Source organism: Denticeps clupeoides, chromosome 4 (assembly GCF_900700375.1).
Source record: "Denticeps clupeoides chromosome 4, fDenClu1.1, whole genome shotgun sequence".
NCBI lineage: Eukaryota > Metazoa > Chordata > Actinopteri > Clupeiformes > Denticipitidae > Denticeps > Denticeps clupeoides.
In genome coordinates this window covers 17,382,289-17,394,780 of record NC_041710.1, presented here as the reverse complement: position 1 = coordinate 17,394,780, position 12,492 = coordinate 17,382,289, and the positions used below count along the sequence as shown (strand labels likewise).

The following is a 12,492-nucleotide window of genomic DNA, read 5'->3' as shown; positions in this document are numbered from 1 at the left end:
CTAGACTTAAAATATACATAAATAAAAATATATGTATACATATATTTGATAGATAGTTTGATTGCTGCAGATCACTAGATGTTCGGTTTCCGTAAATCCGACTCACCTTCGCCATTTAAAAGTCTTCCTGCTTGCCATGGAATTTATTTTATAGATTAAACCAAATGAACCTCCCGAACATGCAGAAACATTAAAGGTCCTGTTTTCACTGCAGTCGGTGTCCGTGTCGCTGACACCTGCTACCTGGCGTTAAAGGTTGTTCGTCAACACCTCAGAACTTGAAAAAAATGTAAAAAAAAAACAAATATAGAATTGGACTCAGAGGGAGATCAATAGACATAAGTTGAAATCGGACTAAAACGTTTCAGATTGCGTTGTTTAGCTTATTTTTCACCTCAGCGGAATTCTCTCTTGGTGGTCGGCGAGTATTTAAATGAATGACGGTAATTTAGCCGAAGCGTCGATGCTGCCCTCTAGAGGACTCGGGCGTCACAACACGTCCATTTAAAGCTGAATACAACACTCAGCACAAAGCATAATAATAAAAAATGTAAAATAAACCGTCATACTTCTATATGAACACGTTTACGTCTTATTTTGTCTACGCCACGGTGCAGGGCCAGCGAGTGTAGCCAGCTGTAGAAGAGCAGCTTCATCCATCACACCACGCCAGCAGACCATACGAGGTTGTGAACTGATAACTTTATTGTTAAATTGAAAAGTTCTCACACATGCAAACAGTTATGTTTAAGCAGTGGTATTGTGTGTGTTTTGTTTTTATTAGCAAACAAGAAAGGAAATCAACAAAAATGGAGAAAACAAGAACAAACAAACAAACAACTTGATTTTCTGTACATATCAAAGTATAATACAATATATACTAATATAATACACTGGCTTACATTTCATTAGTTCAGCAGTCACAGAGAAAACAAACTTCAAGTTTGTTGAATCAGTGTTTGTGTTAGACAATATTTAATCTTTTTTTTTCCTTAAATTGACAATATTGTAGACTATATTCAAGAGCATAGGTGATAATTATAATATTCTAACATTCCCTCTCCCTCAAAGAAAGTGCTCGGTTTTCAGTTTCTGTTCACTTCAAATGTTTTGGGGCCACTGAAGAGCTTGGAGAACTGCGACCTGCTGAGACTACAGGCAGGCACCAGCAGTCGCGGTCATCAGATCCAGTGGGCAGAGGAAGGCTCGGACCCCTGCGGGGCAGGGGGCACGACCGGAGCTTTAAGGCCATGGCCAGACAGGGGCAGAGTACGAACACACAAGCACACACGAGCTACGTTCACAGCTTTCATGTAGACTTCTTCACACTACCACAGAGATAGCCACTCGTAGTGAAATATTTGCTCACACTCACACAACACAATAAACAGCCTGTCGACCAGGAACACTACACACTACAATCTGTGTTGGCAATGGAAGTGTAAACATCAGCACTTCTGAGGACCTCCAGGTCTCCACAGTTGGTCCAGAGCTTCCAACAGACTCTAATGTTAGCACGTAGGCCAGTGTGACAGCGTCACAGAAAACAAGACTCGGCCCTGCACCTCCACACTGGGTGTGGTCTGAAGTTCAAGTCTGCACTGTTCAACCACAACGACAACACGCCTGGACGTAAAGGGTCCAAGCGTTTCTCCTGACAGTCATCTGCAGCAGGAAACAAAGACAAAGCAAACCAAACAAAAAAAAAAGAAAAATGATCACAGTACTGCTCACGTGCCAAACACCCACTTCCAAAAACATTTACATTTCACTTCTTCATTCCTTTAAGCTTAGAGGCAAGAACATGTCTTGCATGCTAGGTGAGGCACAATGAAAAGTGCACAACAGAAGTGTTCTGATTGGCTGATAGTCCACTCAGTGTACTGCAACACTGCAAGTACAAATTGCCAGAACTTTTCTTTGAGAAGTACAAATGGAGTAATCCTGTGAGCCGAGGTGCATTCACAATAAGCGATAGAAATGTTACAACTTTATGTCTTATTTGGATCGCTAGGAAATAAAGTAATGGTATGATACGCTTGTGTTCTAAAACTGTATTTCTGAGAGATAAAAAACAAAAGACATGCATATGGGTGATTCTCATTAAAGTGGTTATAGTATTAAAGAAAAGGGAACACAGTCAGCATGCTGCTGAACTAAATATCATTCAAATTCAAGTTTGTGTTCATTTTATTCCCCATTTTAGGTAATATTCAGAGACACTACATGCAACTGTGAAATAAAACAAAATGTTATGGAATTAACATTTTTCATCAAAATGAAAGTATATTTTTTCAATATAAATAAAAATCTTGTGATGGTCCAGCAGTTTCTCTGTAATTATATTTTTTTAATGGAGTGCTCTGCAGCTCAGTGGGGTAAAGGTTATGGCTGTGTTCTGCTCTTGAGAATCATCCATTTCTAATCTGACTGGAGCTTCAGGACACAATCATCCCAAACCACTTGAAGAAAAGGCAAATCCAACCCAAATAGGAAAACACTGCAGTGGCATCACAAAACACACACACAGCATCAATCTTTTTAAGATTTTTTTTTTTTTGGAGGGGGGGGTTCTTTATGCAAAAAGGACAATTAAAAAAAACACCTGCGATTTCACCAGCCTCCGTCTTCATTCACAAATATGTCAGCCAAATGCTATAGGACCAACCAGGGTTCCGCTAGGAGCGTTTGGCAGCGTGGAAGCAAAGATCAACACCACTGCCAGGCCAATCTTTCAATTCAAAGTCAGGATTAAGACTCAGTGGCAATGACAATGGCAAAAGAAAAAGCTGTAGTCGCTGTTCCAACTTACATTTCAACCATTGTTTGGTGCCTCAGAGATGCCGACTACATCTTAAAACGAACAAAGGATGTCAAATCAACATTTAACCTCAATCCTTGGTTTGAATTGAACCCATGCTTGTAGCTTACAAATGTTTTCTCATTTCTTATAGGCCTATGCTTTTTTGGAAGGTTTCTCAAGCAGGCAAAATGTTCCTTCAGCCCGATGCACAACACATCGGTTTGGTTTCGTTGTGATTTGTTCAGGCAAAGTGCATCTGAGGTGCGCCAAGGCAAAGACTGGCTACCGAGTTACAGGGGCTTTCACTCCTGCCACAGTGTAGGGTTAGTTCTGAGTAAGCGATTGCAAAATGTGGATTTAGACACTTGAACACACTCACACACACTCACGCAAATGCACATGACCTGGTTAGGACTTTGGTTAAATGAAAGGAGTTCAATTGAGAATTTAAGAGCTTTTTTCCCCAGATTGGAATGATTTTCCAAAGCACTTGGCTTGTGTTTGAAGACAGGGTGAGATTTCTGGAAATTCCCATGTTGGTGTAACACACAGGTGTCGGTGTCCTTTAGGATGTTATCAGGTAGCACAGTGTCTCTTTCTCACACTCACACACACACATTCATACACCCTAATTGCATTTGAGCAGGACTTCTGAATATTTGGCTCATGATTGATCCATGGGTTCGGTGGGGGCGGCCTCATCCTCCATTTGCTCCGCCTCCTCTCGCTCCTTCCCATCATGCTTCACTGGCACGTCTGTAGCAACAGTGTGTGAATGCAAGCGTGTGTGCTCCTTCAGGTGTTTGTCCATGGAGGCTTGGATGGAAGACACCATCTCCTGGAGCCGGCGGCGCTGTGCTTCTATGGCGACAGGGTCCAGGCCGCGCCCATCCCTCACAGCAGTAACAAAGCCAGGTGCCATGCGCACCAGCTCTCGCTCAGCACGCTCTGACACAGCCGCCAGATCCGGTGAACGGGATGCGCTAGAGCTCAGATCCACCCCACTGCTATGCTGTCGGGTTATTGGTCGGTGCTCTGTTGTGGGTGGTGTTGGGGAGCTACCAAGAGAATGACCTTTGCCCTGGAAGGCCGTGACATTCTGGACTGGTTCTTTCTTTCTTATCACCCCACCACTGCCTAATCGCAGCGAGCCATGAGAGGGGCTTCCTTCATGACTGTGTCCTTGTGCTTCAGATCGAAGCTGCAGCACCGCCTCTTTGGCAAGCTCATCCACACTGGGGCTGATGGGAAAATGGCCAGCGGCATCAACGCACAGCTCCAGTCGGTCGTCACACGCATTGTACACAAAGGTCTTTCCAGAGAGGTGTGGAAGTGTGCAGTGCTTCCCGTCCAACAGACCTACAGAACAGCAAGAGTAAGACACAGACTCACATACAGAGCAGGGTAAAGTTCTACTGCCTTCTTTCATGAACTCATTCTAAACTCTCACTCATGATCATTTCAATGGAAAATGTAGTCTTTTGTATCTATGCAATCTATTTGGTTGGTCGAGTGTGAAGCATTTGGTTTAGTGAAATACTGATGAACCATCACAACAGTGTGTTTCTCTGCACAATTTAGATCAGCTACGAATAAAAACTAGATCTGGATGTTAAATCAGCGTATTGTCCTTGTTCTGGTATACATGTACAGGAAATTAATGAATGTATTCACCAATGCCTCTCAGCTAAGTTAGGAGGACAATACTGCTTTTTTTTCTGTTTGACCTATTACTTCATAAACAAAAACAACAGACCACAAAACTTATCTGGCAGTAAAAACATGGTGAACAGGACGGCTTTACAGCTCTTTACATTTTGTATGATTTACTTGTTTTTTCGAATTAGATGCGTGTGATCCCTTGTGGCTGCTCGGTTTAGACAGATTAAATTAGTCATCTAATGTCATTTAAACATACTGAGTGATAGCACAAATTGCCATTTGCATATATACACAGAAAGAAAGAAAGAAAGAAAGAAAGAATCTGTGTGTACCCATATCCTTCTTTACAATGTTGTAGAAAACGCCTCCCAGCTGAAACAAGTGGGGTAGCTTCTTGGCATAAGACCAGACATCTTCCCCTGTCATCAAATCCATTAACATAATGGAAGAGAGGGGGGGAAAAAGAACACGCACACACATGAGCTCAGCTCTTCTGCAGCTGCTTACATCACCGGCATCATTTCTGGGCACCTTGCATATTGACTGTTTAAGTGAATGCAACAGAGTAAAGTGTCTGCTTCTTGTTGAGTAAGACTTACCCATCAGTGTTGCTAGGAGACAGAGTGATGACATCTCCAGGTCAATGTTGTCCTGTAGATCCCTGTTCGTCCTGCTAACTGAAATATCCTCCTCTACTCTCCTCCTCTCGTCCTCCTCTCTCCCACCATCCACCTTTTCATCTCCCTGGGCTGCTTCCCCTTCCCCACCCTTCAACACCTAAAGAGCAACAAGACTTCAGTTTAATGTGACCTCCATGCAAGCAACGACAGCCTAAACAAAAGATGGGGGGATTATACAAAATCAAATAACTTCACCACTGCATCTCAGCACTGCAGTGGTGGATTAGATTATGTGTTAAATATGGTAGCAGCTGCAACCCAGAAACAGAAGAGACCTACACAGAATATCGGCTTGATGTTACAGACACTGATGTTACTCAATTTCATATAAATATTGAAAATCTAAGACTTTTACACTTTACCTCCACTGTCACACGATCTCCATGCTGCAGGGCAACAGGCTCATTCTCGGCACCATGTGGCGGAGGTGGGAGCTCTCGGGGGGGAAAGCCATAGCGGATGTACTGCCGCTGAGGTGGGACACCAAACTCTGCTGCGATGCTCCGCTGCAGCTCTGCGTAGGAGGTCAAAGGTCGCAGGGTGAGCATGGCCTGTCGACCGTCGCTGGTCGTGACACGGATCTTTTTCTCGCCGCTGCTGGCAGATGCCGTTTTGGTGGGCGTGGCCGGGGCAGAGGACGAGGGTGAGGACGCGGAGCGTGCTTGGCCCTCTTTGAACTCGGTCCTCTTCCTCTGGGCGACAGGAGCGTGTTCGCGAACGCTCTGCTGTATGCTGCGCTCCGTTCGGCTCATGGTCAGCTCCTCCTTGTGCAGGGTGCGGCCCTTCTGTCCAGTCAGGATGATCTTCGTAGGTGGGTGGGCATCGGCCAGGTCCCCTCCTCCAGCCACCTCTTCGGCCGCGGCGGGCTGCTTACTTGCGTGGACGTGTGAGTGCGCGTGGGCTCCCTCTATGTTCACGGGGTGGTATTCGTTGGGGTCCCTTTTCGCAGTGTGGTGCAAAATGGTGTTAACGACCTTCTGCACCAAGAGTTCGCTGCCAAACTCACCGGGAAAGTGCTTGGTGACGAGTCGCATTGCCACGTCATAGACGTTGCTGTTAAGGGAGGTCTGGGACTCGTACTGGAACCAGTAGACCGTCTCCCGCACCACCCGCCCGCCCCACTCCAACGTGATCGGAAAGGCCTCTGGAAGGTTGTCGTACTCTCGCTCTTCCCAGAAGTGCTTGAAGCCACATCCACACTTGCCCCCCGTGTCTGAGCGCGTGTTGGTCCGGTCCCCGTTAAGGTAGGCCACCGAGCCGTCGCTTCGCACGTGCCGCACTGAGCCGGCGTGGCACCAGTGGCACGTGCTGAGCGCGCTCAGTTTGTAGTCCGGCACCAGTATGTCCCGCTGGGCGTCGTACGAACACACAACACTGCTCAGTGGGAAGCTGTAGTTTTTGTCGGGCCGCAGCTGCCCGTGGGTGGTCTTGGCCAGGTTGTACAGCTTGCCACCCGGTGCCAGCCACTCGGCGGGCACGTGGAGCTCCGACAGCGCGCCGCACACCAGGCAGCGGTGGAGCCGGTTCTCCGACACCGAGCGTTTGGCTGCCGCAGTCACTTCCTCTGGCTGGACGCCGATTACGCCAGTGCGGCGGTACACGTACTGGTGCACGTCGGCGACCAGTGACGGGTGGATGCCGTGTTTCTCCATGAACACCTCCTCCATAGCAGACACCAGTCGCATGAGGTACTTTTCTTGGAGGCCTCGGTCGCCGCCAATCACACATCCACAGTCCACGTCGAGGCTGACGTAACGCGGAATGAGCTCCTGAGGGACCCCCCAGGCCTTGGGCAGCAGGCGCGCCGGCAGGCGCGGCAGGTCCGTGTTCTTGATGCCCACCAGTGGGATGTAGTGGTTGCGCCCTGAGCTGCTCCAGGCAATGCAGATGGGCTTGTTCAGGGCACCGTCTTTCCCGCGGCACTGCTCCTCCGGAACCAGGCCCGGCAGGAACGTGGCGGAGTAGTCCCCCGAGCTGCGCATGCCGCTCAGCGAGTCCAGCAAGATGATGGGCCGGTGGAGCACGTTGGCCAGCCCGAAGATGTGGATGTTTCGGAGCCCCAGCGGCACCCCCTCCGGCGGGGTGAAGAGCGGGTCGCACTCGTTGATGATGTCCTCCCACTCGGCGGAGTCGATGAAGTCCTGGAAGAGCGCCTTGTAGCGGTCGAGGTTCTGCTTGAAGTTCTGCTTGAGGTTCTCGCGCAGGGCGTGCCAGAACAGCTCGCGGCCCACCAGCGCGCGGGACACGGCGTGGACCAGGCAGTGGCCGTCGCCGTCCACGTGCACCGGGATGAGGCACTCGCGGTGGCCGTTGGCCTTCTTCACCTCCTCCAGGGTGTCGTGCAGGTAGATGAGGCTGCCCGAGCGGTCCTTGCCGTAGCCCACCGTGGAGACGTGCTCCGGCTCGATGAGGAAGGCGCGGTCCCCGAGCAGCGCGCAGTCGAACATCTCGCCCTGGTTCATCTCGACCAGCAGCTTGGCTTTGCCCGACTGCTTGTCCATGCCGTAGCGCGTCAGGACGGGGGACAGCAGCTTGCAGTGGTAGTTGGACAGCCCCATCACTTTCACCAGGTCCGTGCCCTTTTTGGGGGCGCCCGCGACCCCCAGCAGCGCGTTCCTCAGCAGGTTGTGCAGCACGACGTCCGGGTCCGTCACCTCCTCCACGTTGAGAAGGTTCTTCTGCTCGTGCCGCTGCCCGCATTCCGTGCACTCGATGCTAACCGATCCGTAGGCTGGGAAAAACAGCCGCGCCTGGCATTTCGGGTCCGGGCAGGTACCAGACAGAATGCGCTTGTCCTTTTTCTTGGAGCCTTGCATCAACGACATTCTGGCGACTAGTTTTATGCCTGCGTGAACTCACAAGATCATTATAAATGCCGGCCTGGCGAGGTTATAATCGCGTTGCGCCTTGCGTCGCTGGTATTTGTCACTAATGCAGAACAAGAACAACACGGAAGCGGTTGTGTTTTTTTTTATTCCTCCGCGACGTTGCCACTGGTTGCTGCTGGACGGAACAGTCGCTACGCACTGCAGAGTGGGTACGCGGTACTTGTAGTCCTTCTGTAAACGCGATGCTTTTTTTTTTCTACCGCCATCTCCAACAGTCACGCCAGAATTATGAGTGCATGTAGTGCATTACCTCTCGATTCACCATTTTAGGTAAAAACGTGGAATTTCTTGTCGTGTTTTGGTGCGGTGCCTTGTTGAAAAACACATTAAGACTACAACACCCGTGGGGCCTTCAAACACTCTGGAGTTCATGTTTGTATTACGTCATCCTACCGGAACATCAAGAAGGAGTTTTGCGCATCAAGGCGGCACGCAAGGCTCGCAAGGAAAACAAAGGTGGCTTGTGGTGTGTATTATAGGAATGAGTTATTGTTGACACGATTGCCCCAACAGTTATATTTTAAAGAGGACTTAAAATGTGCGACCCAGCGCCTAACCAGCTTTATATTTCAGTAAAGGCAAATGTAACAATTTCATTTGAACGCCTTTTATATTAAACGTCAATAAAAGAAATGTGCATTAACGCATATACACAAAATGCAGATTAGTGCAAGCAGGAAAGTAGTGGAGAAATGAAAGAGCTGTCATTATATATGCATAAAGAACCTGCAAAGATAACTTCACACAAGTGTTGGTCACAATGAAATAGACTATTGGTCTGTGTAGTTGCACCTTTAAATGCAACATTTACTTCCTTTGTAAGTATGGCCAGGGTAGTGCTCAAAATCATTTAGTATTTTATACCATTATTACGGCTGTAATCTGGCTATGGAGTGGATGATAAAACAGTGGGGCAAAATGTGGTTATTTTCCTTGCGGTTATTTCTAGTCAGGTTGTTACATTTAAGTTACATTCATTCATTAAAGTAACTTAAATTTACAAACCAGAACATCACACTGAGTTTAAGTAATAGTAATATATAAAAAAAACAGTGTTGAATAAAGATGGTTTCTAATTATTTTAACTACGTAGTTTAAATTTGAATGTACTGAAAGCCCTTCTGGCTAACCGTGACCCTCTTCAAAAATGTACGTAGAAGCAATTTTACTCATTATGTTGTGAATTGTATTAATTCACAACAGGGCATAAAAAGGGAGGCTGACATTTCAATTGCTAGGGCTGGGCAGAGGAAAAAAAGTGAAGTGAAATAAGATAACCTGGTGGATTGGGATAAAGGTTGAATTGGACATTTTTCATTGAATGCTTTGTGAGTCATAAAACTATTACTAACTGATTCAGAATACCACTTACACTCCATGAAAAGCAGTGCACACATACAATGGAAACTTTTATTTGGGCATGTCAGATCTCTGAGCAAACATGTCAATCAATAGACAGTGTTTCCATTAGCTGGAGGTGTTGATCTGGTTGAAGAGCTTATCTTTAATAACTTGAGACATGAGTCCATGGATGGCTTCTATGGTTGTCTTACAGCTGTAACAAAAAAGAAAAGAGACAATATTACTTTGATTGAAGGATAAATCTCGTCAAATATATAAGCTAAGTTGATTTTTTTTAAGGCATATTGCCAGATGTTTACTGCACCTGTCTCTAGTGGCTTTAGCCAGTTTGTCTTCAGCTTTGCGATCGTGTGTGTCTAGCCCCAGCATGAAGCTGCCCCTGCCCAACTGAGCCTCTGCCTGTTCCAGCTTCTCAGAGAGGTCACACACTTGTCCTGTGGTGTAGTCGGTATTCTGCATGCATGATCACCCACAGTTTTCAGTTGTGTAACTCAATATTCCGTTAGCATGCTTTCGGAAGAAAGAAAAAAAAAAAAACCATGCACACACACCCCTTTATCTTACCGTGAGTAGGCTGGAGGAACTGAGAGTGTTCACCCAATATTTGTTCCACAAGAGCTCTAGCAGTTTACGATCGAGAGATGACTTAAAGTAAGTTACCTCCAGTGCATAGTACCTAAAAAAAAAAAAACACGCATTTAACATGTCAAGTAGCAGGTGCTCCTGATTCAAGTAGCAGGTGCTCTTGCTTGCTCAAACTCAGTACGTCATATGGATTATAGACTCACTGTTTGCAATGTACTCCAAAGTCCTCAATCTTGTTTAGCGGGATGGTTTGATACTCAGAGGGACCCTCATCTGGTGGTTTATACCCCTGCATATCAATAAAAGTAACAGTTTCTTACAGGGCTTGTGATTAAAAAGATGTCACAGCAAATGTGTTCCGTTAGTTAAATATTAGTCTTCTCACCTTTGGGTATGTTCTAAAGGCTCCCAAGTTCACCTTCCCAGCCGAGATTGTGCGTGTGGGGTCAATCTGAACACAGAATAAATAAATCAATTAATTACCCACCCTCTCACAGCTACTCTTGAATAAGACATCTGAGTGACAGATGGGTGAGGGTGCTGTACTCACCACCACAGCTACAAATGGCTCCTGGAACTGTTGGTTGAGCATCTGGGTGCTGACATCAATGCCAGAGAGCCAACAGCCGTATCCAGGGTGACTGTGGTACCAGCCAATGGCATTCTCTAACCGACCCACCTATAGATATGCACATTCAGATGGCACAGAAAGAGGCACACAACCTAATTTCCAATATGAACCAATACGGCACGATGCACTGTAATGCCAAAACAATGTTAAATAAAACTTCCACTGTTGCCTCTGGCTTGCTCTTCTTGAGCATTGTTCTATTGTTAGGTGCCTTTTGACAATGTTCAAATAAAAATGAATTCATTGAATTAATAAATACCAACATCAGTTAAATATACAGCATCTATACAAACGAGCCGACATAAAGAAGAACTCTAACCTGTTTTGCATTCTCAATGTAAGCCGCCATGTACTCATAAGCTGCTGCCTGAGCATTGACACGTGTCTCTGTGCCCTCGACAGGAAGGGCGAAGCTGTCCATGATGATCATTGTCTCTCCGTCAACTTTCCCCAGCATGAGCCCCATCACCTCCAGGTTTCCTCCTGAGCGTGCATGCATCACCATCTTGAGCAGGGCTAATGCAGAGATCTTGCAGTACTTAAAATAGTGGTGGCTGAAAAGACAAAAATTACAATTCACTTGATAAATATCTTCTGCTGCACGTGTATGAAGGAAGCAGACTGTTTTAGTTACATAATGCGAATGCATGAAGCATGATGAGCAGAATTTACAACCCTTCCATTTATACTACAAGCCTTTCACAATAACAGAAACAATCATTAAAATACATAAAACAAGCTACTCATTGTTAATAATTATCCCCATAGGCTACGTCAAGCTGTACACAAGAGATAAGATAACAATAGAAAAAAAAGAACATTTAGAAGACATTAAAAAAAAAAAAAACTAAATTAGAAGCCAGTGGCACATAGTGGCAGCATCAAAAGAAAGGAAGGAAGAACAATACTGAAACTTTATAGAATTCTTTGGAGGAAAGAATCTAATAGAAAATTAGATTATGTTAAACAGAAAGATAAAACAGCCTTCCAGTTGGAAGAAATATAGTAACAAGGTAACATTTCAAATCTACCAGAAAGTATATTTACACTTGCCACAAACTATGAATATGTTCAGCACAAGAGAAATGTGAGGTAGTGGTGGCCAGTGGTGCTGGTTCGAATCCCAATCCGCCAAGGTGCCACTGAGCAAAGCACCGTCCCCACACACTGCTCCCCGGGTGCCTGTCTTGGCTGCTTAATGCTCACCAAGGGTAATGGTTACAAGCAGAGGACACATTTCGTTGTGGCACCATGTGCTGCGCTGCAGTAATTCACAATGACAATCACTTAACTTTCATGTCACTGTTTGTATAAAATAAAACTGTGCAGCAAGATGCAATTTTCTTAATTTCCGTAAATTCCGTAAAAATCACTTGTACGGACGAAGTTTATTGATTTGTCAAATGACAACTTTGTAACGCAACACACTCATCATGGCGCTACACGGCGCAGCTACAATTCACATGCTAACGATTAACGCAGATCTACCAACACGACGACCGAAACCTCCTGGCCACTTACTCTTTAGTCCACGGCTTCGCGGCGAGAATCTCTTGCTGCTGTTTCTTGTCGTATTTATAAATTTCGTCAATGCTTTGCACTTCTTGCATGTTGTTGGAGAGCTCCCAGGTCTTCTGCGCCATACTGCCACCCGCCATCTTCAACCCTGCTGCGGAGAAACTAGCTCGGAGAATCAGACTAAATCGGAAAATGTGACTACTAATAACCAGCTGAGATAAAGGCAGGCTCTGTGATCGCTGTCGCTGTCAAACACAAACAAACAAGACGGTAGCCATTTTTGCCGACAAAGCTTCGTTGTGTTTTTCTTCGCACTGTTTAGGGTGTTAGATCAAAAAGGAAAAAGACTTTACTGACACCTAT

The 12,492-nt window shown here is 46.0% G+C and overlaps 2 protein-coding genes across 2 annotated transcripts; both read right to left on the bottom strand.

Moving 5' to 3' along the window:
- Positions 1 to 758: 758 nt before the first annotated feature.
- Positions 759 to 8,121, bottom strand: vcpip1 (valosin containing protein (p97)/p47 complex interacting protein 1). Its single transcript, XM_028978694.1, has 4 exons — positions 5,508 to 8,121; positions 5,065 to 5,242; positions 4,798 to 4,884; positions 759 to 4,162 (listed from the first exon to the last, which is right to left on the bottom strand). Exons 1-4 carry the CDS (start codon positions 7,968 to 7,970, stop codon positions 3,468 to 3,470), a joined length of 3,423 nt encoding a protein of 1,140 aa, XP_028834527.1. The 5' UTR covers positions 7,971 to 8,121; the 3' UTR covers positions 759 to 3,467.
- Positions 8,122 to 9,425: 1,304 nt separating this feature from the next.
- On the bottom strand, positions 9,426 to 12,365 carry cops5 (COP9 signalosome subunit 5). Its single transcript, XM_028976743.1, has 8 exons — positions 12,133 to 12,365; positions 10,931 to 11,165; positions 10,531 to 10,659; positions 10,366 to 10,431; positions 10,184 to 10,269; positions 9,960 to 10,071; positions 9,700 to 9,848; positions 9,426 to 9,588 (listed from the first exon to the last, which is right to left on the bottom strand). The coding sequence occupies exons 1-8, from the start codon at positions 12,267 to 12,269 to the stop codon at positions 9,501 to 9,503; spliced, it is 1,002 nt and encodes a 333-aa protein (XP_028832576.1). The 5' UTR covers positions 12,270 to 12,365; the 3' UTR covers positions 9,426 to 9,500.
- Between the last annotated feature and the right edge of the window lie 127 nt (positions 12,366 to 12,492).

Bases quoted from the DNA above. Each gene is read 5' to 3' on its own strand.
- vcpip1 (XM_028978694.1), bottom strand. From the start codon at position 7,970: ATGTCGTTGATGCAAGGCTCCAAGAAAAAGGACAAGCGCATTCTGTCT. The intron at 5,243-5,507 runs GTAAAGTGTAAA...GTTGCTCTTTAG, and splicing joins GAGATCGTGTGACAGTGGAG to GTGTTGAAGGGTGGGGAAGG. The intron at 4,163-4,797 runs GTACACACAGAT...GCTGTTCTGTAG, and splicing joins CATTGTAAAGAAGGATATGG to GTCTGTTGGACGGGAAGCAC.
- cops5 (XM_028976743.1), bottom strand. From the start codon at position 12,269: ATGGCGGGTGGCAGTATGGCGCAGAAGACCTGGGAGCTCTCCAACAAC. The intron at 11,166-12,132 runs GTAAGTGGCCAG...TTGTCTTTTCAG, and splicing joins GCGAAGCCGTGGACTAAAGA to CCACCACTATTTTAAGTACT. The intron at 10,432-10,530 runs GTGAGTACAGCA...TTCTGTGTTCAG, and splicing joins AGCCATTTGTAGCTGTGGTG to ATTGACCCCACACGCACAAT.